General features: G+C 50.4%; 1 protein-coding gene across 1 annotated transcript; it reads right to left on the reverse strand.

The window, feature by feature from the left end:
- Positions 1-465: 465 nt before the first annotated feature.
- Positions 466-24,175, reverse strand: KLF18 (Kruppel like factor 18). Its single transcript, XM_040974049.1, has 6 exons — positions 23,696-24,175; positions 23,389-23,587; positions 23,083-23,142; positions 5,193-5,294; positions 1,281-2,540; positions 466-641 (listed from the first exon to the last, which is right to left on the reverse strand). Exons 1-6 carry the CDS (start codon positions 24,173-24,175, stop codon positions 466-468), a joined length of 2,277 nt encoding a protein of 758 aa, XP_040829983.1.
- Between the last annotated feature and the right edge of the window lie 794 nt (positions 24,176-24,969).

Consider the following 24,969-nt stretch of genomic DNA (forward strand, 5'->3'; position numbering starts at 1 on the left):
AGCAGATACCTCTTAAGGTTAGGAAGCCAAATGAAGGCACAGTGCAGACTCCTCTGCTCTATCTTTGGGCCAATGCCTTGGTCATCAATTGTGGTTTTGTCAAAGACATGTATGAACAGGTGTTTAGAGCTGGGTGCTCCTTTTTTCCAAGTAAGCAGCAAAAGTGTATCTGCAATTCAAAACAACTTCCTTTTCAAACATCTCAACTTGATGTCTATGCAATGACCGTTTTGGTGAGCACTCTAACAGTCATTTATAAGGAAGAAACTTCACAAGTCTTTGTGATAATTGCTGTGAGACATCACAGCAGCAGGTCCACTCCATCAGGAAATCTCAGCTCAGCTGTGCTATGCGTGTGCTGGGACTCCATCTTGGCATCGACAGCTTTCACAGGACACTTTGGCAAGGACAGCTAAGAGCTGGGACGCTAGCACATTGATGGGAGTTCATAGGTCTTGATGAAGATCATTTGTGGAATTTCTGATGCTGCCGTACATGGTCAGATCGTGCAAAAGCCTTGTTGCATTGGGGACACAGGTAGGGACGCTCCCCGCTGTGCTTCCTCTTGTGTCTGGTGAGCTCGTCTTTGCGGGAGAATGTCCAAGTGCATCCTGTGATGTGGCATGCATAGGGCCTTTCCCCTGCAGAAGAGACAGAGAGTGAGGCTTGTCCCATTTCAGGGTAGAGGTGTTGTGGGCAGGCAATGTTGAAAGTGCAAAGGTTTTGAGCATGTCGTGAGAGGAGAAATAGTGGGGTGGGGTGGGGGCGAGTGACACACAGAGAAGCAGGACAGCTTGAGATGGAGGGTTGAGAAGAAAGCCACGCAGCCAGGAAAGGAAGAAAGAAAAGTAGGAACAGTGGGAGTAGCAGCCCAGCCCATGGAGGAAGATGGTTGAAGGGAGGGCAATGTAGGGTAGGTTGCTCTAGAACAGGGTCCATGAAGTGGCAGTGCCCTTAGATGAAGGGAGGCTCGAGAACCTTCATAAGGAGCCAAACATAGTCCCCTACTTGTTCCTATCATGTCAGCACAAGCTATGCCACCGCTTGGGAAAGACAGTGCAAAAGCATCCAGGTTTTGGGCCAGTGTCACTTATGCACCTCCTCTCTGTTCTTAGCTGAACACGGGTCACTGTGGCAACCATAAGGGTGGGGTGAACCCGCAGAAGGAAGGGCACTCTGTCATCTCACCCTCTGCTTCTAACTCTTTCTCATTAAACTTGTTGAAATACCAAAAGAGAAAAAGCATGAACTTTTCCCCCTAACCCTGGGTCCTCACTCACCTGTATGTCTGCGCTCATGGATTCGGAGGTGCGATGGCTTGGAATATGATTTGCCACAGTCTGGATAGGTACAGATGTAGGGCTTCAAGCGCTCAGGGATCTTGTGCAACTGAGAGTGCTGGGTCGTCGGTAGGTTGCAATCCTGCTGTGCTGGGAGTTGTCCTTGCACCAAATCAGAACTTGCAAAGCATTGTGGAGTTTGTGCTTGGATCCAAGGGTAACTTGAAACAGACAGGCACCCTGGGGCTGGCCCTGAGTAGAACACAGGTGGCATCATATAAGCTCCTTGGAGGGTCTGGTCACAACCGGGCATCACCATCTGTACTCCATAGAGGTTGTGGCTTCCTGTGGGGCTGATGATCTGGCCTCCACTGAAGGTCTGGTAAGCTGTGGTGGTCATCATCTGACCCCCATGGAGAGTCTGGCCAATGCTGGGAGTCATCATCTGGATCCCAGTGGGGATCTGATCAAGTGACACAGTCATGACTTGACCACTGTGCAGGGTCTGTGCACACGGTGTTGACATCATCATGTGCCCAACAGAGAGGGCCTGGTCAGCCGTTGGAGTGATGGCTTGATCCCCATAGAGGGTCTGCCCACACATGGGGCTCACCATCTGCATCCCACAGAGCTGCGGGTCAACCGTGCTGGGCATCATCTGGCCAAGTGAGAGGTTCTGGTGACTTGTGGCTGTGACCACCTGACCCACACGCAGGGTCTGATCACCAGCAGGACTCAGTCCAGGCCTCTCTTGCAGACTCTGCTGATCACTGGAGCCATTGATGTGGCCATCTGACGTCATCTGCATGCTCTGGAGAGTCTTCAACTGGTCACCTTCACTGGGGATGGCTGTCCTGAAGGCAGCGGCATCTGTCTTCTCACAATGGCTTGGGCAAGTCTCGGCAATGTCCATGCCACCTGTCATCTGGGGGCCTGTGCTGGGCTTGGTCTGATCCCAGGAACTCAGCATCTGGTTCATGCAAACTGTCTGCTCTGGGACTCCGGGAGGAGTATTAAGGGCTGCCACAGGCTGGGCTGTGGAGTCCTGGCTGAGCAATATGTCCAGGAGGCTGTCACCCGGTGCAGAAGTCATGGTTGTGGGTGTCAGGCTAGGCATGCCAAGGCTCTGCATGGACACATGCCAGCTGCCCTCATCGCATGCAGCTGGAGGCATGTAGAGCTGTGGCTCTGGTACTGCTCTCATTTGAGTCTGTTCCTTCTGTGCTGAAGAAATGTCCAGGGCACACTCGTTGTCCTCAGCTGTGACCGGGAAGGAGGACATCTCTTCACTGTTACCCAATGACAGAAATATAGCTTCTGTTGCGGGATTCTGCAAAATTAAAAAAAAAAAAACAAGAGTTCTATAAATCATGGTTGACGACAGAAGGAATTAGTAAGAAAGGAAGGATGAGAAAAGAATGTGGAGTTAGTAGTCCACCTCATCCTCAATTCGAGCCCCATCTCCAATTCTCCATTCATGTCAGCACCCGGGGTAGCTAGCCCAGAATTTCACTCCAGCAGCATTTCACCAGAAACCTGCCATGGTCTCAGCTGCCTTGTCCTTCAGAAATGAACTCCACCATGTGCATCCTCTCCCCGGAGTTCCTCTTTCTGAGTTGTGTTGATGGGCCGAGAATAATGTATTGTCCGTAAAAATAGAGGATGATTTTGTTGAGTTCCTTTCCCAACAAGGGGATGCAATGGGGCACATGCGTGTTGCCTGCACTCCCACCACGGGGTTGTCTTGGGAGAACCTCTCATCAGGAGACACGCCAGTGGGGCTTCCCACAAGTCCCAAAGGTCCAACCGACACCCCGGAATTGGCCTGCAGACTTTTCTGTTTCTGTGGGCATGTCCTGCATCAAACAGCCACAAGGCAGCAACCTCTCAAGCAACCTAGCACTCCTCATGCAAATTTCCCATCCCCACTCTGGACTGGAAATGGAAGCCACATGCCTTCCAGGCTCAAGTCCTGAAGATTCTGTCAGAGCAAGGTTTGCAGACCCACTAGGGCTCACGTGAGGGGCCACTCACCTCCTGCTTCTGCCTCAAGTCTCAGTCCAGGGTGGTGCCCATAAGGTCAGCCACACCCATCCCAGAAAAACAACTAGACCTGAGAGAGTTTTCCACAAGAGCAGTCCTGCCAAAGCTCACCCGGCCTGGACCCTGCCCACTGTGTCACCATGGAGACATAGCAGCCTGGGTCAACCCTCTGCTATTGGCTCTGACATGAGTGCATGCAGGTGGGACAGGGCGAGCATCGCTAGATGCCCTGGACTAGGGATGGATCAGAATGTGGGCCACTGAGTGCTTGTTTGACATGGAAAGAAGGATTTCTGGAAGCTTCCAAGCACCTTGTCTCCTTACCCACAGATAATGGTGGGAGCTGAGATGGGGCAGATTTGAGGGAGAATCTGAGATCCTCCTTGGATCCTCCCAAACCATCTGAGCTCCCACGCACAAGGGCTGGGTGTGGCCAGGCTTGGTCTCAGCACCTGCTGGAATGTTGTGACTGGGCCTTGGCAACTGTGCTGTGTGGTGTGTGTGTGTGAGTGTGTGTGTGTGGTCTGGCTGTGAGGCGGGACCAGAGGAAGGGCCTCCTGGTGCACACAGGGGCTGGATGGGAGCATGGGCTTGGTTGTGGTTTTGCTGGTGGTGGCTGTGGTTCTTGGTTGCAGTTTGGGGTGTTGGTGGCAGAGGCTGCCTGAACTGCAGCACCAGTGGATGTGCTGTGACAGCCAGGATCAGCCCCACATTTCCCCTCCCCCACCTCGCAGTCCTGCTAGGGAGGGCAAGGTCTTTTCTCTTACCTCATTCCTCCTGCATCTCTTTCTGCTTGAGACTATAATGCCCTCCACCATACAATACACATTTTTAAATAACTATGGGCATGTATGTATTGATCAATCAATTATGCTTTTTAGACAAATGCATCGATTTACATATCAATACATTTGATAGAAGCAAAAACTCCCCCACATTTCCAGATAACGCATTATTCTCAGCCCATCAGCACAAGGTGGAAAAAGGCGCTACTCTTGCACAACAGCTGCTTTAACAGCGTCACCCTCTCTGTGCCCTTCCATCACCTACAATGGCGTGTCCTGCAGCCCCCAAAGCAGCTGTGGTCTGTGGACTCTTGGAGAGCAGCCAGTCCCTTGGGCGTCTTGTCCCAGAACACACACACGCAGCCCTGTGTAGACCTGTGTCTGCCTGGAGGAAGGCCCACGCACGTGTGTGCGAAGAAGCAGTGAAGAAGGCCCAGAAGGGGCGAGGTGCGGTAGCCTAGAGGCTCAAGTCCTCCCCATGAACGCACCAGGATCCCATATGGGCCCTGGTTCTGGTCTCCACTTCCTGTCCGGCTCCCTGTTTGTGGCTTGGGAAAGCCGTGGAGGACGGCCCAAATGCTTGGAGCCTGTGCCCGCATGGCAGACCCACAGGAAGCTCCTGCCTCCTAATCAGAGCTCAGCACTAGGGGTTTGGGCGACTTGGAGAGTGAATCGTCACACAGAAAATCTTTCTCTCTGTCTCTCCTCCTCTCTGTAGATCTCACTCTGCAATCACATTGTTAAGTCTAGAAAGAAAGGAGGAAAGAACAAAGAAAGAAATGAAGACAGGAAGGAAGAAAGAGAGAAATAAAGGAAGGAGAAAGAAAGAAGGAAAGAAAGAAGGGAAGAAAGAAAGAAAGAGAAAGAATGAAAAGAAAGAAAAGGAAGAAAGAAAGGAAAGAAAGAAAAGAAACAAAGACAGCAGTCCGCTAGCGCTCTAAGGGAATCCCGCAATCAATAGAACCCTCTCCCTGGCATAGAGGCCCCAAGAAGTGCAATTTTGTCCCACCCCTCTTCCCCAAGGCAGAGATTGCACCCCACAACTTTGCAACCCACAGCGCCCGTGTTGGCGGCACAGACCTACCTTCAGCACAATCACGGAGTAGCTCAGAAACAGAAGCAGAGCTAGTGGTCCCGGAATCAGACGGAGAATCAAAGTCCAGGCGGTCAGTGATGACTGTGGCTGCTGCAGGTGGAAGCCACTGGGAGCTGTCAGCAGTCAGGCCCTCTTTCTTATAGGCCAGGCCCATGGGAATGTGGACGGTGATTGGCTTTTGGGCTCGGCCACGCCTTCCAGGGGGCGGAGCCAAGAGCATCAGCCAATGTCCTCAGAGCCCTGGCCTCTGGGCGGAGCTAGCGGGAATTCGGATGTTCCTTTCCCAACAAGCAGATGCAATGGGGCACATGCGTGTTGCCTGCACTCCCACCACGGGGTTGTCTTGGGAGAACCTCTCATCAGGAGACACGTCAGTGGGGCTTCCCACAAGTCCCAAAGGTCCATCCCACAGCCCGGAATTGGCCTGCAGACTTTTCTGTTTCTGTGGGCTGTGTCCTGCACCAAACAGCCACAAGGCAGCAACCTCTCAAGCAACCTAGCACTCCTCATGCAAATCTCCTTCACCCATACTCGACACAATGTCTGGATTTGAGCATGGGCTAATCTGAGGATTTTGTTCAAAGTCTAAGGGTCTATTGTGCCAGTGGTTGCCTGAACCATAGCACTTGCTGATGTCACCTGGAACAATGATCAGCTCAAAATCTTCTCTTCCCCATCTTGTGTTCCTGGCAGGGAAGTTGGGTCTTTTCACTCACCTCATTCACGATGCACTTCTTTCCTGCCTGGGACCACAGCGTCCTCAATCATAGAACCAATATTTTTTTAAGTTTTGAAAATGTTTTTAAAAGATTTATTTTTATTATTTTTTCATTGGAAAGGCAGACATACAGAGAGGAGAGACAGAGAGGAAGATCTTCCATCCGATGATTCACTCCCCAAGTGAGCGCAATGGCCGATGCTATGCCGATCTGAAACCAGGAGCCTCTTCTGGGTCTCCCACACGGGGGGCAGGGTCCCAAAGCCTTGGGCCGTCCTCGACTGCTTTCCCAGGCCACAGGCAGGGAGCTGGAAGGGAAGCGGGGCTGCCAGGATTAGAACCGGCATCCATATGGGATCTCGGGCGTGCAAGGTGAGGACCTTAACCACTTGCGCCACCGCGCCGGGCCGAGAACCAATATTTGTAAATAAATGAATGTATTGTTTGAAGAATCCAAGTATTTTGGGCCCGGTGCGGTGGCCTACTGGCTGGGTTTCTTGCCTTGAATGCTTCAGGATCACATATGGATGCCGGTTCCAGTCTCGGCAGCTCCACTTCCCATCCAGCTCCCTGCTTGTGGCCAGGGAGGTCAGTCGAGCGTGGCCCAAAGCCATGGAAGACTACACCTGAGAGTGAGACCTGGAGGAAGTTCCTGGCTCCTGGCTTTGGATCAGCTCAGCACCAGCTGTGGCAGTCACTTCGGGAGGGAATCATCTCTCAGAACATCTTCCTCTCTGTCTCTCCTCCTCTCTGTATATGTGATGTTACAAAGAAGTAAATAAATCTTGTAAAATAATAAATGTATTTGCTTTAAAATAAATGTTTTTACTTTAGTATAAATATGTTTAATACAAACAAACAACCCCATGAAACATCCGGATTGCAGACGATTAAATAAGATCCATTAAATAAGGATCTTCAGACACATAAAGTTGTGGGAACCAGCTCACAGCTGAGGCCGACTGTGTGATGAGCAGGTGGTGAATATGGGGCTGCAAGAGGCTTTCCTGCAGGTACATGGCATACTGTTGGCAGGAATGGAATTAGTTGTTGTTGTTGTTTTGTTTTTGGTTTGTGTTTGAGAGATAGAGCTTGCATCCACTGGCTCACTGCCGAAGAAACACCAAGGCTGGTAATTGGCTCAGGCTGAAGCTGGGGACTGAAAGCTTCCTTTTGGGAGTCCTGCCTGGGCCCCAGAAACCCAATCATTTGAGTCATCACTATGGCCTCCCAGGGTCTGCATTAGCAGGATGCTCTATTCAGAACGGGAGTTGAAATTGAACCCAGGCTCTCTGACAAGAGATATGGGCATTTCCCCTCTAAGCCAAATTTTCCAAACAGTTTTTCAGTTCTCTCTTTCAGTTTTTCAGTTCTCTCTTTTTCAGTTTCTCTCTTTTCCTCTATCTTTTTCTTTCTCTCAAAGGAGGAATTAGAGAGAGAGGGAGATAGAGTGACATGGGCTGATTTCCTCCCCAATGGCCGTGTGGCCGCAGGTTGGGTCAGACACACACCAGGAACCAGCAGCTGCTTCTGGCCATCCCACAGGGCTGCTGGCATTCCAGCAGGACGACCATCCCCTGCTGCTTTCCCAGGCACAGAAGCAGGGAGCTGGAGCACAAGTGGAATAGCTGGGACTCAAATTTGTTACTTGGCGTGCCGCTGAGGCAGGCAACTCATCCAGCACACCACAAGGCCCATCCCAGCACTAGGAATTGGATCTGCCATACAAAGAACCGTCAATCTGATAAAGGAAGCAGCAATCCAATCAACATTCCATCAAGACTGATGGAATAGAGACAACCTGTGAAAGATTGTTGAGGGTTTGAACGATGAGGACCTGACTGGTATTTCAGCACTGTGACGTGAGGAATAAACACACCGGCAAGTGGTTTCAATCCATGCAAGGCTCTGGGTTTTATTTCAATAAAATGCATAAAGGAAATGAATGTATAAGGGAGAGAGTTGGGGCACACTAGAGCAAGGCCGACTGTCTGTGGGTCTGTCCTGATTTTCCAAGCAGTATCATCAGGCAGGCTCGTAACAGATCTTACGGGAATGATCCTTGAACCGCTTCCAGGTCCCCACATTGCCGCAGGTCTGGCCCCTGGTCTGGCCCCTGGTCTAGTGGCCCATAGTGTGTTTTCCCCAGGTCCAAGATCTTTTAAAATGAGTCTGGGTCCAAAGCCTTGGAGTCTGAGCTGAAGTGTTTTAGCAGGGCCTCGGCAACACACTTCTGTCCAGCTCTTTCAGAGACCATGTCAGTCCAGGCATAGCAGTCCAAATGGCCACTGCCCAGCCCAGCCAGGACATTTTTCATGCCATTCAGTCCTTGCTGAATGAAAATGTTGACTGTGTGCTACTTCCAGCAATGAGAGGGGCCACAGCCCAACCCCACCAGCATTCAAATCCTCCTGCCCATGGAGAAACTTGGACAAATTCCCACTTGAGGAGATGTCTCCTGCTTTGGACAGAAAACCAGAAAAACAAGAAACAGGGCCCAGTGTGGTAGTCTAGTGGCTAAAATCCTTGCTGTACAAGTGCCAGGATGCCCTGTGGATACCGGTTCATGTGCCAGTAACCCTGCTGCCCATCCAGCTCCCTGCTTGTGGCCTAGGAAAGTAGGGAGGCATGACCCAAAGCCATGGGACCCTGTAACCATGTGGGAGACCCAGAAGAAGGCCCTGGCTTCTGGCTTCAGCTCAGCTCAGCTCCAGCCAATGTGGTCATTTGGGGAATGAATCATCAGATGGAAGATCTTCCTTTCTGTCACTCCTCCTCTCAGTGTATCTGACTTTCCAAGACTTAAAAATGCATCAAGACTTAAAATAAAAAAGCATACTTCTGCCAATGGGTTTCTCTCTGTCCTCCACCATGTCTCTGCAACTGGGTGCTTCACTTTCCCTTTGCTCAGTAAAGCTTCTGTGTGGCCACTGTGGCTGTATACTCTCCCGCTTGAAGCTCTGGCATCCTTTGTGGGCCTGTTTTGAGTTACAGTTACATCTTGACAATAGGATGCTGGGCTTTCTGTCATTGTCCATGCCCGCAATCATGGACAGAGGACCGTGCATGAAGAACTATACTATAGGGGAAGTCAGAGAGCGGGGAGGGAGTTGGTGAAGGGGATAAGGGAAATCCCAGGGCCTATGGAACTATATCATAAAATGATAATACTAAAAAGAAGTAAAATAATTTAAAAAAAAAAGAGGCAGTTTGTCTCTTGACCCAGTGCCCATAGGGGATGCTGACACCACATTCATGCCTAGTGCTAGAGTGCTAGACATCTAATTCTGGGATTTTACTATATATGTATCTTCTTTCATTTCCCTTCATTTTAAAGGCCTCTTTTGAGTAGAGAGAGGGAGAGCTAGACAGAGTGGTCTTCTGTCCATTGGTTCCCTCCTCAAATGGGGCACTGTGGTTTCTGGAGGAGTTGCATTTGAGGCTGCAAGTCACTCTGCACAAGTCACTCTGCACTGGTCACATGATATGCCGGACTCAAGTGCTGAAGGGTATCTGGTTTCTAGGGAGGAGTGGAATGATGGCCCTGTCCCAGCCCCATTCCCTTGGATCCCAGCACAGTGCATTCCCAGCACACTAGATACGCGTATGAGTGTGTGCATTTTCAGTAAGTTTTGATTTTGCTGTGTGCTTTCAGGACCATTTCTTTGAAGATGTATTGATTTAGGGCCAGCTCAATGACTCAGTTAACTGATGTTCCATCAGCAAGGAACAGCATTCTGTATGGGTGCCAGTTTGTGTCCAGGCTGCTCCACTTTGCATCCAGTTTGCTACTTGTGGCTCGTGGGAAAGCACTGGTGGGTGACTCAAAGCCTTGTGACCCTGCACCCTCATGGGTGTCCCTGAGGTAGCTCCTGGCTACTGGCTTTCGAATGATCCACTGCAGTCTTTGTGGCCCTGTGGGGAGGAAACCAATGGTTGGAGAACATTTTGTCTCTCTTTGTCTCTGTCAAAGTGCCTTGCCAATGAACATAAACAAATGTGTTCTTCTTTCTTTGATTCCAAAAAGAGGATGTACATTCTTTGAAATGGAAAGTGACCGAGAAAACTGGAGTGAGACTTTTCAGTTTCCAGTTGACTCTGCAAACGCTTACAATGGCCACTCACAGCCAGGAGCCACAGTCTCCAGCTGGTCACATTCAGAAGGCCACTCTCCTAGACAAAATGCATGTGTGTCCACTTGCCTGCATTCAGAGAGAGGCCTTCTTACTTCTGGCATTCTTGGCTGAGAAGTTTCCCAGGTGCCTACAGCAACCTCCTTCCCAGCAGTCCAGGCACAACATTTTGTTTTTCTTTTACAATTATATTGTTTTCATTGGAAAGTCTGATATACAGAGAGGAGGAGAGACAGAAAGATCTTGCGTCCATGTGATGATTCACTCTCCAAGTGAGTGCAATATCCGATGCTATGCTGATTATAAGTCAGGATCCAGGAATTTCTTCCAGGTCTCCCACAAGGTGCAGGGTCCCAAGGGTTGGGACATTCTCGACTGTCCTCCTGCTCTTGCTTTTTTCCCTCTTTTTGCTACGTTCTTCATGGCCGTTTGCACTACTCAACTCATTCTCATCCTTGTGATGGACAGTTTACACTGGAATCCAAGGTGAATTCATGGGAGTAGAGGTGAGGCATCGTTAGGTAAGTCTTCTTGTAGGGAGCCTCAAGCATGGCTTCAATAGCATTATCATCTGCCAGTTTCTCGCCTTGGTGCCGCCCAGCCCGAATATTGGGCTCCGAGGGTGGCTAGGCCCAAGCAAACCTAGAAGAAACAATGGGATTAGGGCAGCCCGCGCGGGTGAGCAGGATGGCAGCCTTGGCAGCTCAGGATCCACCCCTGCGGCAGTGTCAACAAGCTCCCCGAAATGGCGGCTGCTACTGCTTCCCTGTACCCAGTCCTAGCTTTCATCCTAACCAGTGGGAGTTGTAGCATATCAGCGAGGTACCAACAGCCTCCCCACTGGACCTACTCTGGGAGGATGTTGCATTCTGCATGTTAGCCTGTCAGGACTTGCCCCAGTCTCAGCACTTGCCAGCTGATGCTGCAGCAAAGCCCAGCCCACCTGCCCTTACTCTTGCTCATGCTTGACCAGTGGAGACAGTTGATTAGCTCAAGCTGGTTCTCCTCCCCAGGACACATGTAGGCCAGAAGGTGCTGCCCAGCCTGTTCTGTCTGCAGTCCCAGCTCTCATTCTCCCAAGCAGGAACAGTGGTCCAGTGGGGGGTCGGGTGTGGTAGGGGTCCCTCTTTCACCTTGGCACTGGCTGTCAAGTGCTGAATCCTGGCCTGGCCCGGTCTGTCCCTGTTCCAGCTCTCGCTGGCAGGGGCTGCTCCCCAACCAGACACAATAAGCCCCCAGTTTTGGCCCTAATGTGAACTGGCCGGTGATGTGGCCTGACCCGACCTGTCTTGCACCCCATCCTGGTTCTCAGATCTGCCACTGGGTGTGAACTGGTACAGCCACACGACTCACCCGCAGACCTGAGCCACACGTATGCCTGTGGGTACTGCAACCTGGCCTGATCTGGGTTGCTGATTTTTTTTTTGTCTGCTTGCCTTGGTTCTTGTGGTCACCTGCAGGGACTGCGTCCAGGTCGAGGAGCTCCCTAATTTCTCTATCAGTCCTCCTGCCAGTGGCTGTTCTTATGTACACCGATGGGTCCTTGGCCCAGGCTGACTTGGTCTACCACCTGCCATGGCAGGAACAGTGATCTTGCCAACTGGCTCACCCCCATTCGGTTCTTACTGTTGGGTGACACAGCCCAGTCACCCCTCAGATGTGGTTTCTGTGTCCAGAGAAGCTCCCAGGGTCGTGTTTGTAGGAAAGAGGCGCCCTCTTCAGGAGAGTCAGGGAGTTGCTGCAGGGGTGAGTGGTCTGTGCCATCTCAAACTGGGCAGCAGCTCTTGTTGGCACATGCAAGACACAGGGCTGGGAGCAGTTGTGGTAGGGGAACTTGTGGACCCCTGCGCTGAGCTGCTGCTTCCACTGGTGAGAGCTGATACTGAGTGGACCATACTGGGGTGAGGCACCACCTGGCAAGTGCCAGGACATTGGCAGCACACGTGTCTAGGTGTGTGGATGTACTAAGGTGGACTTTACATGTATTTGAGGTTCAAAAGGCACTGTGACAGAAACAAAGAGATCCTCTATGCAGGTTCACGCTCCAAAAAGCCACAACGTTTGGCTACAGTCTGAAGCCAGGAGCCTAGAACTCCATCCTAGTGTCCCACCTGAGTGGCAGGAGTCCAAAGAATTGGGCCAGCCCTCACTCTCTTCCTGACAACATCAGCAGGGCACTGGAGCAGAAGTGGAGCAGCCAGGACTCAACATGTTACAGGATGCTGGTGTTAAAGGCAAGAGCTTGGACTGTTAACTCGTCCATATAGAATAGACCTAATTCTGGCTCTTGTTTTCAATTTTCTTTTTAATATTGTTTACAGCGTTGAGAGGGGTGCACGCTCACGTGGGACTCTGATTGGGGGAAGAAGTGTAGTTACAGAAGAAGGTGGGTGGGAATTTTCCGTTTTGTTTTACCTTTCTGCTGTGTCTCTGGAGTAAGAGTTGGAGGGGTTTGCTCCATGGTGTCAGATCACTACAATACCTGGGGATGGGCTACAGTCACTTGATGCTGTCTTAGAGACCCGAGATGGGGAAGAGTGTTCCAAGGAGGTCACCTGAATGGTCTTGATAGTTCTGAGAAGGAAGTTCTTAGTTTCATTGCTCCAGGGTTGAGAAAATCCTTCCAAGGTCCACTGGTACATACATTTCACCTAAGTGCATCCACAGAACCAGGAATATGCTGCAAAGCTTGACCAGGAGAATTGTCCACCTTGTTGGGCTTTCCATTCTCTGACAAGGCAGTTGACAGTCCCTGCTAGCCTAGGTGAGCTGGTCGCCATTCCCCTGTGTGGATCTGGACGTGCTGTCTATGGCCCAGGTATCAGCAACTGAGGGGCCCTGTCCTGATACATGCACTCCAAAGTCAGACCACACATCATGTGTTTCACCTGTGGCTGAGATTGAAGTCCAGCTGTCTCATTGGGGAATGCCCCAAGAAACATCACTGGGGGACCTGAGACACCTCTTGTGTGTGAGAGCCAGTGCAGGGTGAGGTGTGATTTGTCGCCTGCACCAGTCAACACACACGCTGGTGGATGCAGCTGCCTAGTTAGTTGCTCCCCAACCACACCTCAAGGGAACTGATGGGTACTGTAGCCTAGCCCAATTCAGCCGTGCCTGCCATTCGCCCAGACTTCATGCCTACCAGAGGTGCCATGGCCTAGTTAGGATAACAAAAACCAGCCTGCTACAAGCCCTGGCTTTTGTGCATGCCAGTCTCCACTGCAGCCTAGTCCATCCCAGCCCATATCCCATCCAACTCACATGCATACGTCTTATTGTTGTGGCTTAACCTAATCCAACCCACCCCCAGATACAGCCCACACATATGCCAGTGGGTTCTTCTGTCTTGCCAGCCTGGTCCAGCCCCAGCCCTGGTTCTCATTCTAACTAGCTAGAGGTATTGCCCACAGTTCCCCTGCCAGGCGTGCTTCCAGCCCCAGATTTTGTGTCAGCCAGTGTGTCCTGCAGTGTAGTTTGACAAGCATCATCCCCAGTCCTGGCACTCACTGGTAAATGCTACAGACTAGTTCAGACTGGCCCACCGCTATACACAACTCTCATGTGAATCTGTAGTCCAGCCTTTTTCACACTCATTCTGGCTCTCATAAGCACAGCTGGTGTTACAGTCTAGCCCAGCCTGGCCCACCCCCAAACTAGCCCACACACATGCCTATAGGTGCTAAGCCTTTCCCATCCTGGTCTCTGCCCAAGTCCCAGCTCTCACACTCACCAATGGGAGCTGAAGCCCAGTAGGGGAGTCTCAAAATTTCCCCTACCAATGCCATTCTCAGCCAGGGATGGTAAATGTGTTGGTGAGTTCAGTCCAGCCTGGAATGGCCAAACATAGTCTCAGCTATTATTTTTCTTTAAAGAGGTATTTATTTTTGTTGGAAAGGAAAGTACACACAGAGGACAAGGGATAGAGACAAAGATCTTCCATCTGTTGATTCACCCCCAAGTGGCTGCAACAGCTGGAGCTAAGGCAGTCTGGAGCCAGGAGCCAGGAGCCAGGGTATCGTCAGGGACTCCCACATGGGTGTGTAGTCTAGTACTTTGGGCCATCCTCAACTACTTTCCCAGGCCACAAGTAGTGAGCTAGATTCGAAGCAAGGCTGCTGGAATTGGAACTGCGCCCATGTGGTTTCCCAGCCATGCAAGGTGAGGCATGTAGCCACTAGGCTATCGTGCCGGGCCACACTCTCAGCTCTTGCTGATATGTGTTGTATCCTAGCCCAGCCAGATGTGGCCCACATACATTCTGGATTTCATTTGTGGCAACAGGTGCTGTGCCCTGTCCAGTGCAGCTTGCTCCTAGCTCAGCCCAAACACAGGCCGACCAGTGCAGCAGCCTTGCCTGGACAAGCCTTCTCTTGTTCCTGGGAATTTTGATCTGGTGGAGGAATTCCCTAAACGCACCTACCAGGCCAATCTCAGCCTCAACTCTCATGCATCTTGGTAGATGCCTTGGCCCTGCTCATCATGATCTGCCCTGAGTTCTGGCCTTAGCTTGTGCCATCAGTTGCTGCAGCCTGGCCCAGCCTGGCCCCTCCCAGCCCTGGCTCCTACGAGTATCAGGTGAGTTCCACAGTGCAGCGTGCTTCATTCAGCCCATCGCTACCCCCAGCTCTCACATGAACTGCCAGGTGCTGCAGTCCCACAGAGCAAGCCCACGAGTCCCCTCCAGAATTTTCCCACAGATTCAGGTCACGTCCTGGTGGGTGTTGTGGCCCAGCCTGACATGGCCTACCAGGGAAGCACCACAGCTCTAGCTTCTGTATGTGCCAACAGGAAGCAGGTGATGCTACTTTGCCCAGCCCAGATCTCCTACATGAGCAGGTGCCTTGGCCTGACCCATACATGCCCTCTGCTTTCCCCCTCTAAACCACTCCATCTCAGCTTCCTCACCTAGCTGGGAGTGCAGTGGCCGAATCTGTGGATGCAGAATAGAGTAGCTGGGACAAGAACCAGCACTCATATAGGATGCTGGTGTTTGCTGGAGGAGGATTAGCCGATTGAGCCATCACACCAATCTCCAAGCCTTTTCAGACAATCTCTCTCCCTAATAGTTTGTGTCTTCCACAAGGGCAGGGACCTCTTTTGGCCACCATTATAACAGGTATCAAATACCTCATGTCCTTCCTCGTCTTCCACATATGTATCCCTTCCCTAATAAAAGTGATGAGTCACCAGCCAGACTTGTCATCTGTGATTGCAGCAAAGGGCCATCTGCTGTGTTGGCCCTAGCTAACAGGCCGTGTGTCAACCAGAAGTGCTCTCAAAGATCAGCCCTAGCCCATCAAACTCAAAAATGGCCTGCTTGGACCCTTGGAGCGTGCCTCACATTGGGGACCTGGGATGGGCAGAGAGCCTGGCTGGGGCTTTTCCTTTTGTTTCTCTCCTGACCCCAGATACCTCCTCAGAGGATTTTATTTTGAGATAAAGCATGACTTCTCCCCACGGACCATGACACCTCAGGTGCTTTTCCAAGAAGGCAGGCTAGCTCAAATGTCTCTAAGACACCGCCGTGTCGTCTTGAGAAGCAAAGGCGTCCCTGTGTTTGTTAGTTAGGGAATCTGTATAACAAGTTATTCAGTTTCTTTGGGGGCACATTCCCAGACTGGCCCGAGGATTCCTCGAGTGACGTCATCTTTTGGGCTTCCTCAGCCTTGGGAGCACAAGCCAAGAGATTCTGGATGCAGGGTAAAAAATGATGATATTAGTGTGGAAAACAATGGTATTACCCACTGACCTGTAGTCCTTGACCCTTTGTACCCTGATCAACTAAGTAAGAGTATTAAAAAAAAGTGCCCTCTCCATGGAGGCCCTCCTACCCAGAAGGAAATGAAGGCCACTTCACAAGAGCACAGGACCTCCCAGCTCTGGAACCAAGAAGGAAGTCAGAAACATTCCCCACCTGCTTCTTTTATCATGTCCACTCCCCGATGTGAAGGCACCTGGATGCACATTGAGGACATAGACCGTGACAGCCAAACAGGATGTGTTCAGCTTGGGATGGGAGCCCACAGGGCCCGACTCCCCTCCCTGCCAGCACTGAGCACATGGGGACTATGTGTGTAGAATCCACGACCTTGCCCCTCGTAGGTAGGGCGTCTTCGTGTACCTCTGAATCCTAAGTCTGGCACAGGCGATATCTCTTCCTGGGAGGGGATGGGAAAGGGCAGGACTTTGGGGTTGGGATGGGAGAAGCTGAGTCTCAGGAATCCTTCAGCACTGACTCTGTCAGCTCCTGGAGAAGTCTTAGCCTCTGACATACCCTCCTGCATCTCCAGGTTCCTTGGCCTGGGTCCCTGTTGCCTTGGTGCTCTCTCCCTGTGGCAGGCGCTTGCGGGCTGACACTCCTGATAGCCTTGGCCAGTTCCATCCTTCTCTGCCTTCAGGGATCTTTCGGCTTCATTCCCCTGCTGTATGTATTCCAGCATTTCAGGAATTCCTCACATCACACTCTCTTGCTAGATACCAGTAAACCTGCCTTCCAGCAGTTCCCTGACTCTCCCACAGGGGGGCGACTCCGTCCCACAACAACTGGATGTAGAGAGCTTGTCTGAACATAGAAACCAGTGGTGATTCCACTCTGGGTGACCACCCTCTGGCAGTGTGTGGTGCCTGAGTGGGCTCAGGCAACGCCTGGAGAAGGCAGCATCTGTGCCAACTGCATCCTTGGCTGAACCCCTTTTTTTCTCTCGCAGTGCGGTCAGTAAAATGGCCTGCTGAGTTCAGACATGAGGTCCTATGGCAGCTGGCTGAGTTGCTTGGAAATTCCATTATCACCCAAGTACAGGGAGCAGTCGGTATTGCAGGAGCCTGCGCTAGGTTAGGGAGAAGAAACCAGAGTGGGATTGGCCCTTCTTGGCCATAATATTAAGTCTTTGTGTCCCTCAACCCCCAAGTTAGCTAGAAAGAGCCTAAAACATGAGCTGTGGCTGGTCAGTGCTAAAGAGAACTTTGGGGAGGTTATGAGACTGATAAGTAAAAGGTATGAGAAACTAAAATACTGTGTTTTAGTGGAGGTGTCCAAAGAAAGCGTTGGAACCCGGTCAGTAGAAGTGAGACATGGTGGAACCTCATAGTGTGCTGCAGAAGTGAGCTGGTTCTCACACATTAGTGTATATGAGCGTGCTAGTTTGAATTAGTGATGGTGCCAGCAATGAGGAGCAAGCCTAGCAAGGTGAGGCTCTACCTGTGGAGCCATCAACCCCTAGGGAGGAAGGTGGAGTCCTGGCTGCCCCACTACTGATCCAGCTGCCTGCTAATTGTCGGGGAAAGCACAAGAGGATGGCCAAGTCCTTGGGCCACTACATCCACATGGGAGAGCAGTAGTCCCACCACTGCTATCTGAATCTCAGCTAATCGTCTGAGAAGAGCAACAGGAAATGGATCAAGTTCTTGCATCCCTAACACCTGCATGGAGACCCATATGAAGCTCCTGGATCCTGGCGTTGGCCTGATCATTGCAGCCCTCTGGAAGTGACCCAGCAGATGGAAAATCTCTCTGTCTCTCCCTCTCTCTTGGTAACTCTCACTTTCAAATAAACAAGTAAGTGAATAAATAAACACTTCAAAAAAATAGAAATGAAATGACTCAAACTCTACAAAGGAAAGCAGAAATTGGTAACATGGATTAAGAAGAGGACCCAAGTGTATTGTTTCTGCCAGAGACTCTTTTTAGGTGCAAAGGCACACATTTGTTGAAAATGAATTTGCCACAGCATCAGCTGGCAGAGGCTGGCACTGGGGGCTAATTCTGTCAAGTTAAACTGCAGAACCAGCTGGAGAGTGCGTGATCTGGGAGTGAAGTGACCTAGTAGAGCACCTCCCACTTGGGTTACCACTCCCACTGGAGAGCATGAAAACCAGGACCGGGGCAGGGTGACTAGACAGAACGGCACCCACCAGCATGTGTATGGGCTGGATAGTAGGGCTGATTGGGTTGAGCTAGGTTTCAATGCCCATTGACATGTACGGGAGCTAAATGGGATGTGGGACAGACTGAGCAAGTCTGCGGTACATACTGGCAAGCATGGGAACCAGAGTAGGGTGCAGGCCTGGTGGGGGTTATGGGGAGTCGCCTCGACTAGGCTGGAGCTCCCACTGATTTGCGTGAGGGCCGAGTATGAAATAGGCAGGATCAGGCTGGACTGCAAGACCCATTGTTTCATGTGTAAAACATGGCTGGAAACAAAACTGAGCCAGCAATTGCAATCACCTGCATACGTATAAGCTGACTGGGATGATGGACCGTGCCAGACCCTGTACTGGCAAGCACACACAAGAATCAGTCTGGGATCACCTCAGACGAAGTTTCTTTGGGGATACCTCCAGCAGAACTGCTCATCTCAGAACCCCAACCATGAAGAGACTGTGTCAGTCAGTGGATTCTGAAGAGATTTCATCATGCTTGGAACGGCGACATTGGCAGCATTTCCAAACTGTTGAACTTGGAAACTGCTTCAGCAGGACCCTCAGAGCATGCCCCACATCGAGCACCCGGAATGGGTGGGAGGCTGGGTGGGGCTTCTCCCTTTGTATCTCCCCTGACCCCAGATACAGGAAAAGAAATTACTGTAGAAGCAATGGTCTGTCCCACTTTCCTGTGGCCCTTGACCCTTTGTGCCCTAATCAATTATGTAAAGATGATCAAAATGAACATATATATAAGCACATTCTTCTGATTAAATTCTTCAATGACTCATAGATCATACAGTAGCATCATTTTCTTCATGAAGCTTCTTGATTTTCTTCATCATTTTTTTCAGCGACACGTTACTCAATCAGTACCATGTTATTGAACTTGATGGTGTTGTTAATTTCTTTTTGGTTTTTACTTCCTGTTGTTGATTTTGTTTTGTGGCTTTTCATTTCAGGGGCTATAGAGTAACTGTGTAATGCAGACTATCATATTGAGATGTGAGGAAACAATGCAGTATGCATCTCGACTTCCACACAAAGATGGACTCCCAATCAAACTGTTTAGTATATCTTGACAATAGGCTGCTGGACTCTCTGCCATTGTCCATGCCCGCAATCATGGACAGAGGACTGTGCATGAAGAACTATAGTGTAGTAATGATATAGGGGAACTCAGAGAGCAAGGGAGAGGATTGGGAAGGGGATAAGGGAAATCCCAGGGCCTATGGAACTATATCATAAAATGATAATACTAAAAAGAAGTAAAATAATTAACAACAACAAAAAAAGAGCAGTTTGTCTCTTGACCCAGTGCCCATAGGGGATGCTGACACTACATTCATCCCTAGTGCTAGAGTGCTAGACATCTAATTCTGGGATTTTACCATACATATATATTTTTTTTTCTATCATTTCCCTTCATTTTAAAAGGCCTCTTTTGAGTAGAGAGAGGGAGAGCTAGACAGAGTGGTGTTCCGTGTTTTGGTTCCCTCCTCAAATGGGGCACTGTGGTTTCTGGAGGAGTTGCATTTGAGGCTGCAAGTCACTCTGCACTGCAAGTCACATGATATGCCGGACTCAAGTGCTGAAGGGTATCCGGTTTCTAGGGAGGAGTGGAATGATGACCCTGTCCCAGCCCCATTCCCTTGGATCCCAGCACAGTGCATTCCCAGCACACTAGATATGTGTATGAGTGTGTGCATTTTCAGTAAGTTTTGATTTTGCTGTGTGCTTTCAGGACCATTTCTTTGAAGATGTATTGATTTAGGGCCAGCTCAATGACTCAGTTAACTGATGTTCCATCAGCAAGGAACAGCATTCTGTATGGGTGCCAGTTTGTGTCCAGGCTGCTCCACTTTGCATCCAGTTTGCTACTTGTGGCTCGTGGGAAAGCACTGGTGGGTGACTCAAAGCCTTGTGACCCTGCACCCTCATGGGTGTCCCTGAGGTAGCTCCTGGCTACTGGCTTTCGAATGATCCACTGCAGTCTTTATGGCCCTGTGGGGAGGAAACCAATGGTTGGAGAACATTTTTGTCTCTCTTTCTCTCTCTCAATGTGCCTTGCCAAGAAAACAAACAAATGTGTTTTTCTTTCTTTGTTTCCAAAAAGAGGATGTACATTCTTTGAAATGGAAAGTGACAGAGAAAAAACTGGAGTGAGACTTTCCAGTTTCCAGTTGACTCTGCAAACGCTTACAATGGCCACTCACAGCCAGGAGCCACAGTCTCCAGCTGGTCACATTCAGAAGGCCACTCTCCTAGACAAAATGCATGTGTGTCCACTTGCCTGCATTCAGAGAGGCCTTCTTATTTCTGGCATTCTTGGCTGAGAAGTTTTCCAGGTGTCTCCAGCAAGACCTCCTTCCCAGCAGTCCAGGAACAACATTTTTTTTTTTTTAAGAATTATATTGTTTTCATTGGAAAGTCAGATATACAGAGAGGAGGAGAGACAGAGAGAAAGATCTTGCGTCCATGTGATGATTCACTCCCCAAGTGAGTGCAATGGCCGATGCTATGCTGATTCGAAGCCAGGATCCAGGAACTTCTTCCAGGTCTCCCACACAGGTGCAGGGTCCCAAAGCTTTCGGCATCCTTAACTGCTTTCCAGGCACAAGCAGGGAGTTGGATGGGAAGTGGAGCTGCTGGGATTAGAACGGGCGCCCATATGGGATCCTGGCAATTTCAAGGTGAGGATTTTAGCTGCCAGGCCATGCCAGAGGGCCCAACATTTTTTTTTTAAGAGTTATTTTTTTTCTATTGGAAAGTCATATATACACAGAAGAGGAGAGACAGTGTGGAAGAATTTTTGTCTGATGATTAACTCCCCAAGTGACTGCAAAGGTCAGTGCTATGCTGATTCGAAGATAGGATCCAGGATTTTCTTCCTGGTCATCCTCACGAATGCAATGTCCCAAGGCTTTGGGCTATCCTTGACTGCTTTCCCAGGCCAAAGTAGGGCACTGAATGGGAAGTGTAGCTGCCAGGATTAAAACGGGTGACCATATGGAATACCCGCACATTCAAGGCAGGGAATTTAGCAACCATGCCACGCTGCTGGGCCCAGGGACAGCATTTCCTACCTGTCACTCAGCATAGCCAATCCTGCTACCCTCTTACCACTCACACCCTGCCTTTTCTGGCACAGTAGGATTCCCCAAGCTGCTCTGACACCCACGACGCTAGTGAGGCAGTCAGCCCCTCTTCTGTAGGCCTCTGCTTTGGAAACAATGGCCATGAGTGGAGAAAGGATTCTTGCTTTCAGGCTGGCTCACTATCCTAACTGGCTTCTGCATCAGGCTACTATAACCAAAGAACAGGCACATCTAAATGATTGTGTTCAAAAATAAATACATGAATGAATAAGTAACAAACACACATTTATGAACACATTCAATTTATTTTTTCAAGTTTTATTGAAAAGGCAGAGGGACAGTCTTCTCAATCAATCTTATCTGAGACACAGAAGCATGAGATCTTCCTCAGAGTTCCCGGGTCTGCACAATACTTAAAAATGACTGTGCAGCATAAACTTCATACAGAGCCTATCATCCCAGTTGGCTCCCGAGGACACACGCATCCTCTGTATGAGTTCTCATTCTGCTTCCAATGCTGCCTTGCTGCTAATCCATGCTCTGCGAGGCAGCAAGGCAAGGCTGCAGAACTTCTCTCGTTTCGTTGGAGGAGAGCCAGGCTGAGTGTCCAGGTGCTGGTTCAGCTTGTCCTGGCCCAGGTGGTAGCAGGCCTTGAAGGGGACAATCAGTGGAGACCAGATCTCCCAGTGTCTCTCTGCCTTCTGAGTAGTTGAAAATTGAAAATGAAGCAGATACCTCTTAAGGTTAGGAAGCCAAATGAAGGCACAGTGCAGACTCCTCTGCTCTATCTTTGGGCCAATGCCTTGGTCATCAATTGTGGTTTTGTCAAAGACATGTATGAACAGGTGTTTAGAGCTGGGTGCTCCTTTTTTCCAAGTAAGCAGCAAAAGTGTATCTGCAATTCAAAACAACTTCCTTTTCAAACATCTCAACTTGATGTCTATGCAATGACCGTTTTGGTGAGCACTCTAACAGTCATTTATAAGGAAGAAACTTCACAAGTCTTTGTGATAATTGCTGTGAGACATCACAGCAGCAGGTCCACTCCATCAGGAAATCTCAGCTCAGCTGTGCTATGCGTGTGCTGGGACTCCATCTTGGCATCGACAGCTTTCACAGGACACTTTGGCAAGGACAGCTAAGAGCTGGGACGCTAGCACATTGATGGGAGTTCATAGGTCTTGATGAAGATCATTTGTGGAATTTCTGATGCTGCCGTACATGGTCAGATCGTGCAAAAGCCTTGTTGCATTGGGGACACAGGTAGGGACGCTCCCCGCTGTGCTTCCTCTTGTGTCTGGTGAGCTCGTCTTTGCGGGAGAATGTCCAAGTGCATCCTGTGATGTGGCATGCATAGGGCCTTTCCCCTGCAGAAGAGACAGAGAGTGAGACTTGTCCCATTTCAGGGTAGAGGTGCTGTGGGCAGGCAATGTTGAAAGTGCAAAGGTTTTGAGCATGTCGTGAGAGGAGAAATAGTGGGGTGGGGTGGGGGCGAGTGACACACAGAGAAGCAGGACAGCTTGAGATGGAGGGATGAGAAGAAAGCCATGCAGCCAGGAAAGGAAGAAAGAAAAGTAGGAACAGTGGGAGTAGTAGCCTAGCCCATGGAGGAAGAAGGGTGAAGGGAGGGCATTGTAGGGTAGGTTGCTCTAGAACAGGGTCCATGAAGTGGCAGTGCCCTTAGATGAAGGGAGGCTCGAGAACCTTCATAAGGAGCCAAACATAGTCCCCTACTTGTTCCTATCATGTCAGCACAAGCTATGCCACCGCTTGGGAAAGACAGTGCAAAAGCATCCAGGTTTTGGGCCAGTGTCACTTATGCACCTCCTCTCTGTTCTTAGCTGAACACGGGTCACTGTGGCAACCATAAGGGTGTGGTGAACCCGCAGAAGGAAGGGCACTCTGTCATCTCACCCTCTGCTTCTAACTCTTTATCATTAAACTTGCTGAAATACCAAAAGAGAAAAAGCATGAACTTTTCCCCCTAACCCTGGGTCCTCACTCACCTGTATGTCTGCGCTCATGGATTCGGAGGTGGGATGGCTTGGAATATGATTTGCCACAGTCTGGATAGGTACAGATGTAGGGCTTCAAGCGCTCAGGGACCTTGTGCAACTGAGAGTGCTGGGTCGTCGGTAGGTTGCAATCCTGCTGTGCTGGGAGTTGTCCTTGCACCAAATCAGAACTTGCAAAGCATTGTGGAGTTTGTGCTTGGATCCAAGGGTAACTTGAAACAGACAGGCACCCTGGGGCTGGCCCTGAGTAGAACACAGGTGGCATCATATAAGCTCCTTGGAGGGTCTGGTCACAACCGGGCATCACCATCTGCACTCCATAGAGGTTGTGGCTTCCTGTGGGGCTGATGATCTGGCCTCCACTGAAGGTCTGGTAAGCTGTGGTGGTCATCATCTGACCCCCATGGAGAGTCTGGCCAATGCTGGGAGTCATCATCTGGATCCCAGTGGGGATCTGATCAAGTGACACAGTCATGACTTGACCACTGTGCAGGGTCTGTGCACACGGTGTTGACATCATCATGTGCCCAACAGAGAGGGCCTGGTCAGCCGTTGGAGTGATGGCTTGATCCCCATAGAGGGTCTGCCCACACATGGGGCTCACCATCTGCATCCCACAGAGCTGCGGGTCAACCGTGCTGGGCATCATCTGGCCAAGTGAGAGGTTCTGGTGACTTGTGGGTGTGACCACCTGACCCACACGCAGGGTCTGATCACCAGCACGACTCAGCCCAGGCATCTCTTGCAGACTCTGCTGATTACTGGAGCCATTGATGTGGCCATCCGACGTCATCTGCATGCTCTGGAGAGTCTTCAACTGGTCACCTTCACTGGGGATGGCTGTCCTGAAGGCAGCGGCATCTGTCTTCTCACAATGGCTTGGGCAAGTCTCGGCAATGTCCATGCCACCCATCATCTGGGGGCCTGTGCTGGGCTTGGTCTGATCCCAGGAACTCAGCATCTGGTTCATGCAAACTGTCTGCTCTGGGACTCCGGGAGGAGTATTAAGGGCTGCCACAGGCTGGGCTGTGGAGTCCTGGCTGAGCAATATGTCCAGGAGGCTGTCACCCGGTGCAGAAGTCATGGTTGTGGGTGTCAGGCTAGGCATGCCAAGGCTCTGCATGGACACATGCCAGCTGCCCTCATCGCATGCAGCTGGAGGCATGTAGAGCTGTGGCTCTGGTACTGCTCTCATTTGAGTCTGTTCCTTCTGTGCTGAAGAAATGTCCAGGGCACACTCGTTGTCCTCAGCTGTGACCGGGAAGGAGGACATCTCTTCACTGTTACCCAATGACAGAAATATAGCTTCTGTTGCGGGATTCTGCAAAATTAAAAAAAAAAAAACAAGAGTTCTATAAATCATGATTGACGACAGAAGGAATTAGTAAGAAAGGAAGGATGAGAAAAGAATGTGGAGTTAGTAGTCCACCTCATCCTCAATTCGAGCCCCATCTCCAATTCTCCATTCATGTCAGCACCCGGGGTAGCTAGCCCAGAATTTCACTCCAGCAGCATTTCACCAGAAACCTGCCATGGTCTCAGCTGCCTTGTCCTTCAGAAATGAACTCCACCCTGTGCATCCTCTCCCCGGAGTTCCTCTTTCTGAGTTGTGTTGATGGGCCGAGAATAATGTATTGTCCGTAAAAATAGAGGATGATTTTGTTGAGTTCCTTTCCCGATGAGGGATGCAATGGGGCACATGCGTGTTGCCTGCACTCCCACCACGGGGTTGTCTTGGGAGAACCTCTCATCAGGAGACACGCCAGTGGGACTTTCCACAAGTCCCAAAGGTCCATCTGACAGCCTGGAATTGGCCTGCAGACTTTTCTGTTTCTGTGGGCTGTGTCCTGCATCAAACAGCCACAAGGCAGCAACCTC

The sequence above is a fragment of the Ochotona curzoniae genome, unplaced genomic scaffold (genome assembly GCF_017591425.1).
Source record: "Ochotona curzoniae isolate NIBS_2020 unplaced genomic scaffold, NIBS_Ocur_1.0 contig_2404, whole genome shotgun sequence".
NCBI classification, from domain to species: Eukaryota; Metazoa; Chordata; class Mammalia; order Lagomorpha; family Ochotonidae; genus Ochotona; species Ochotona curzoniae.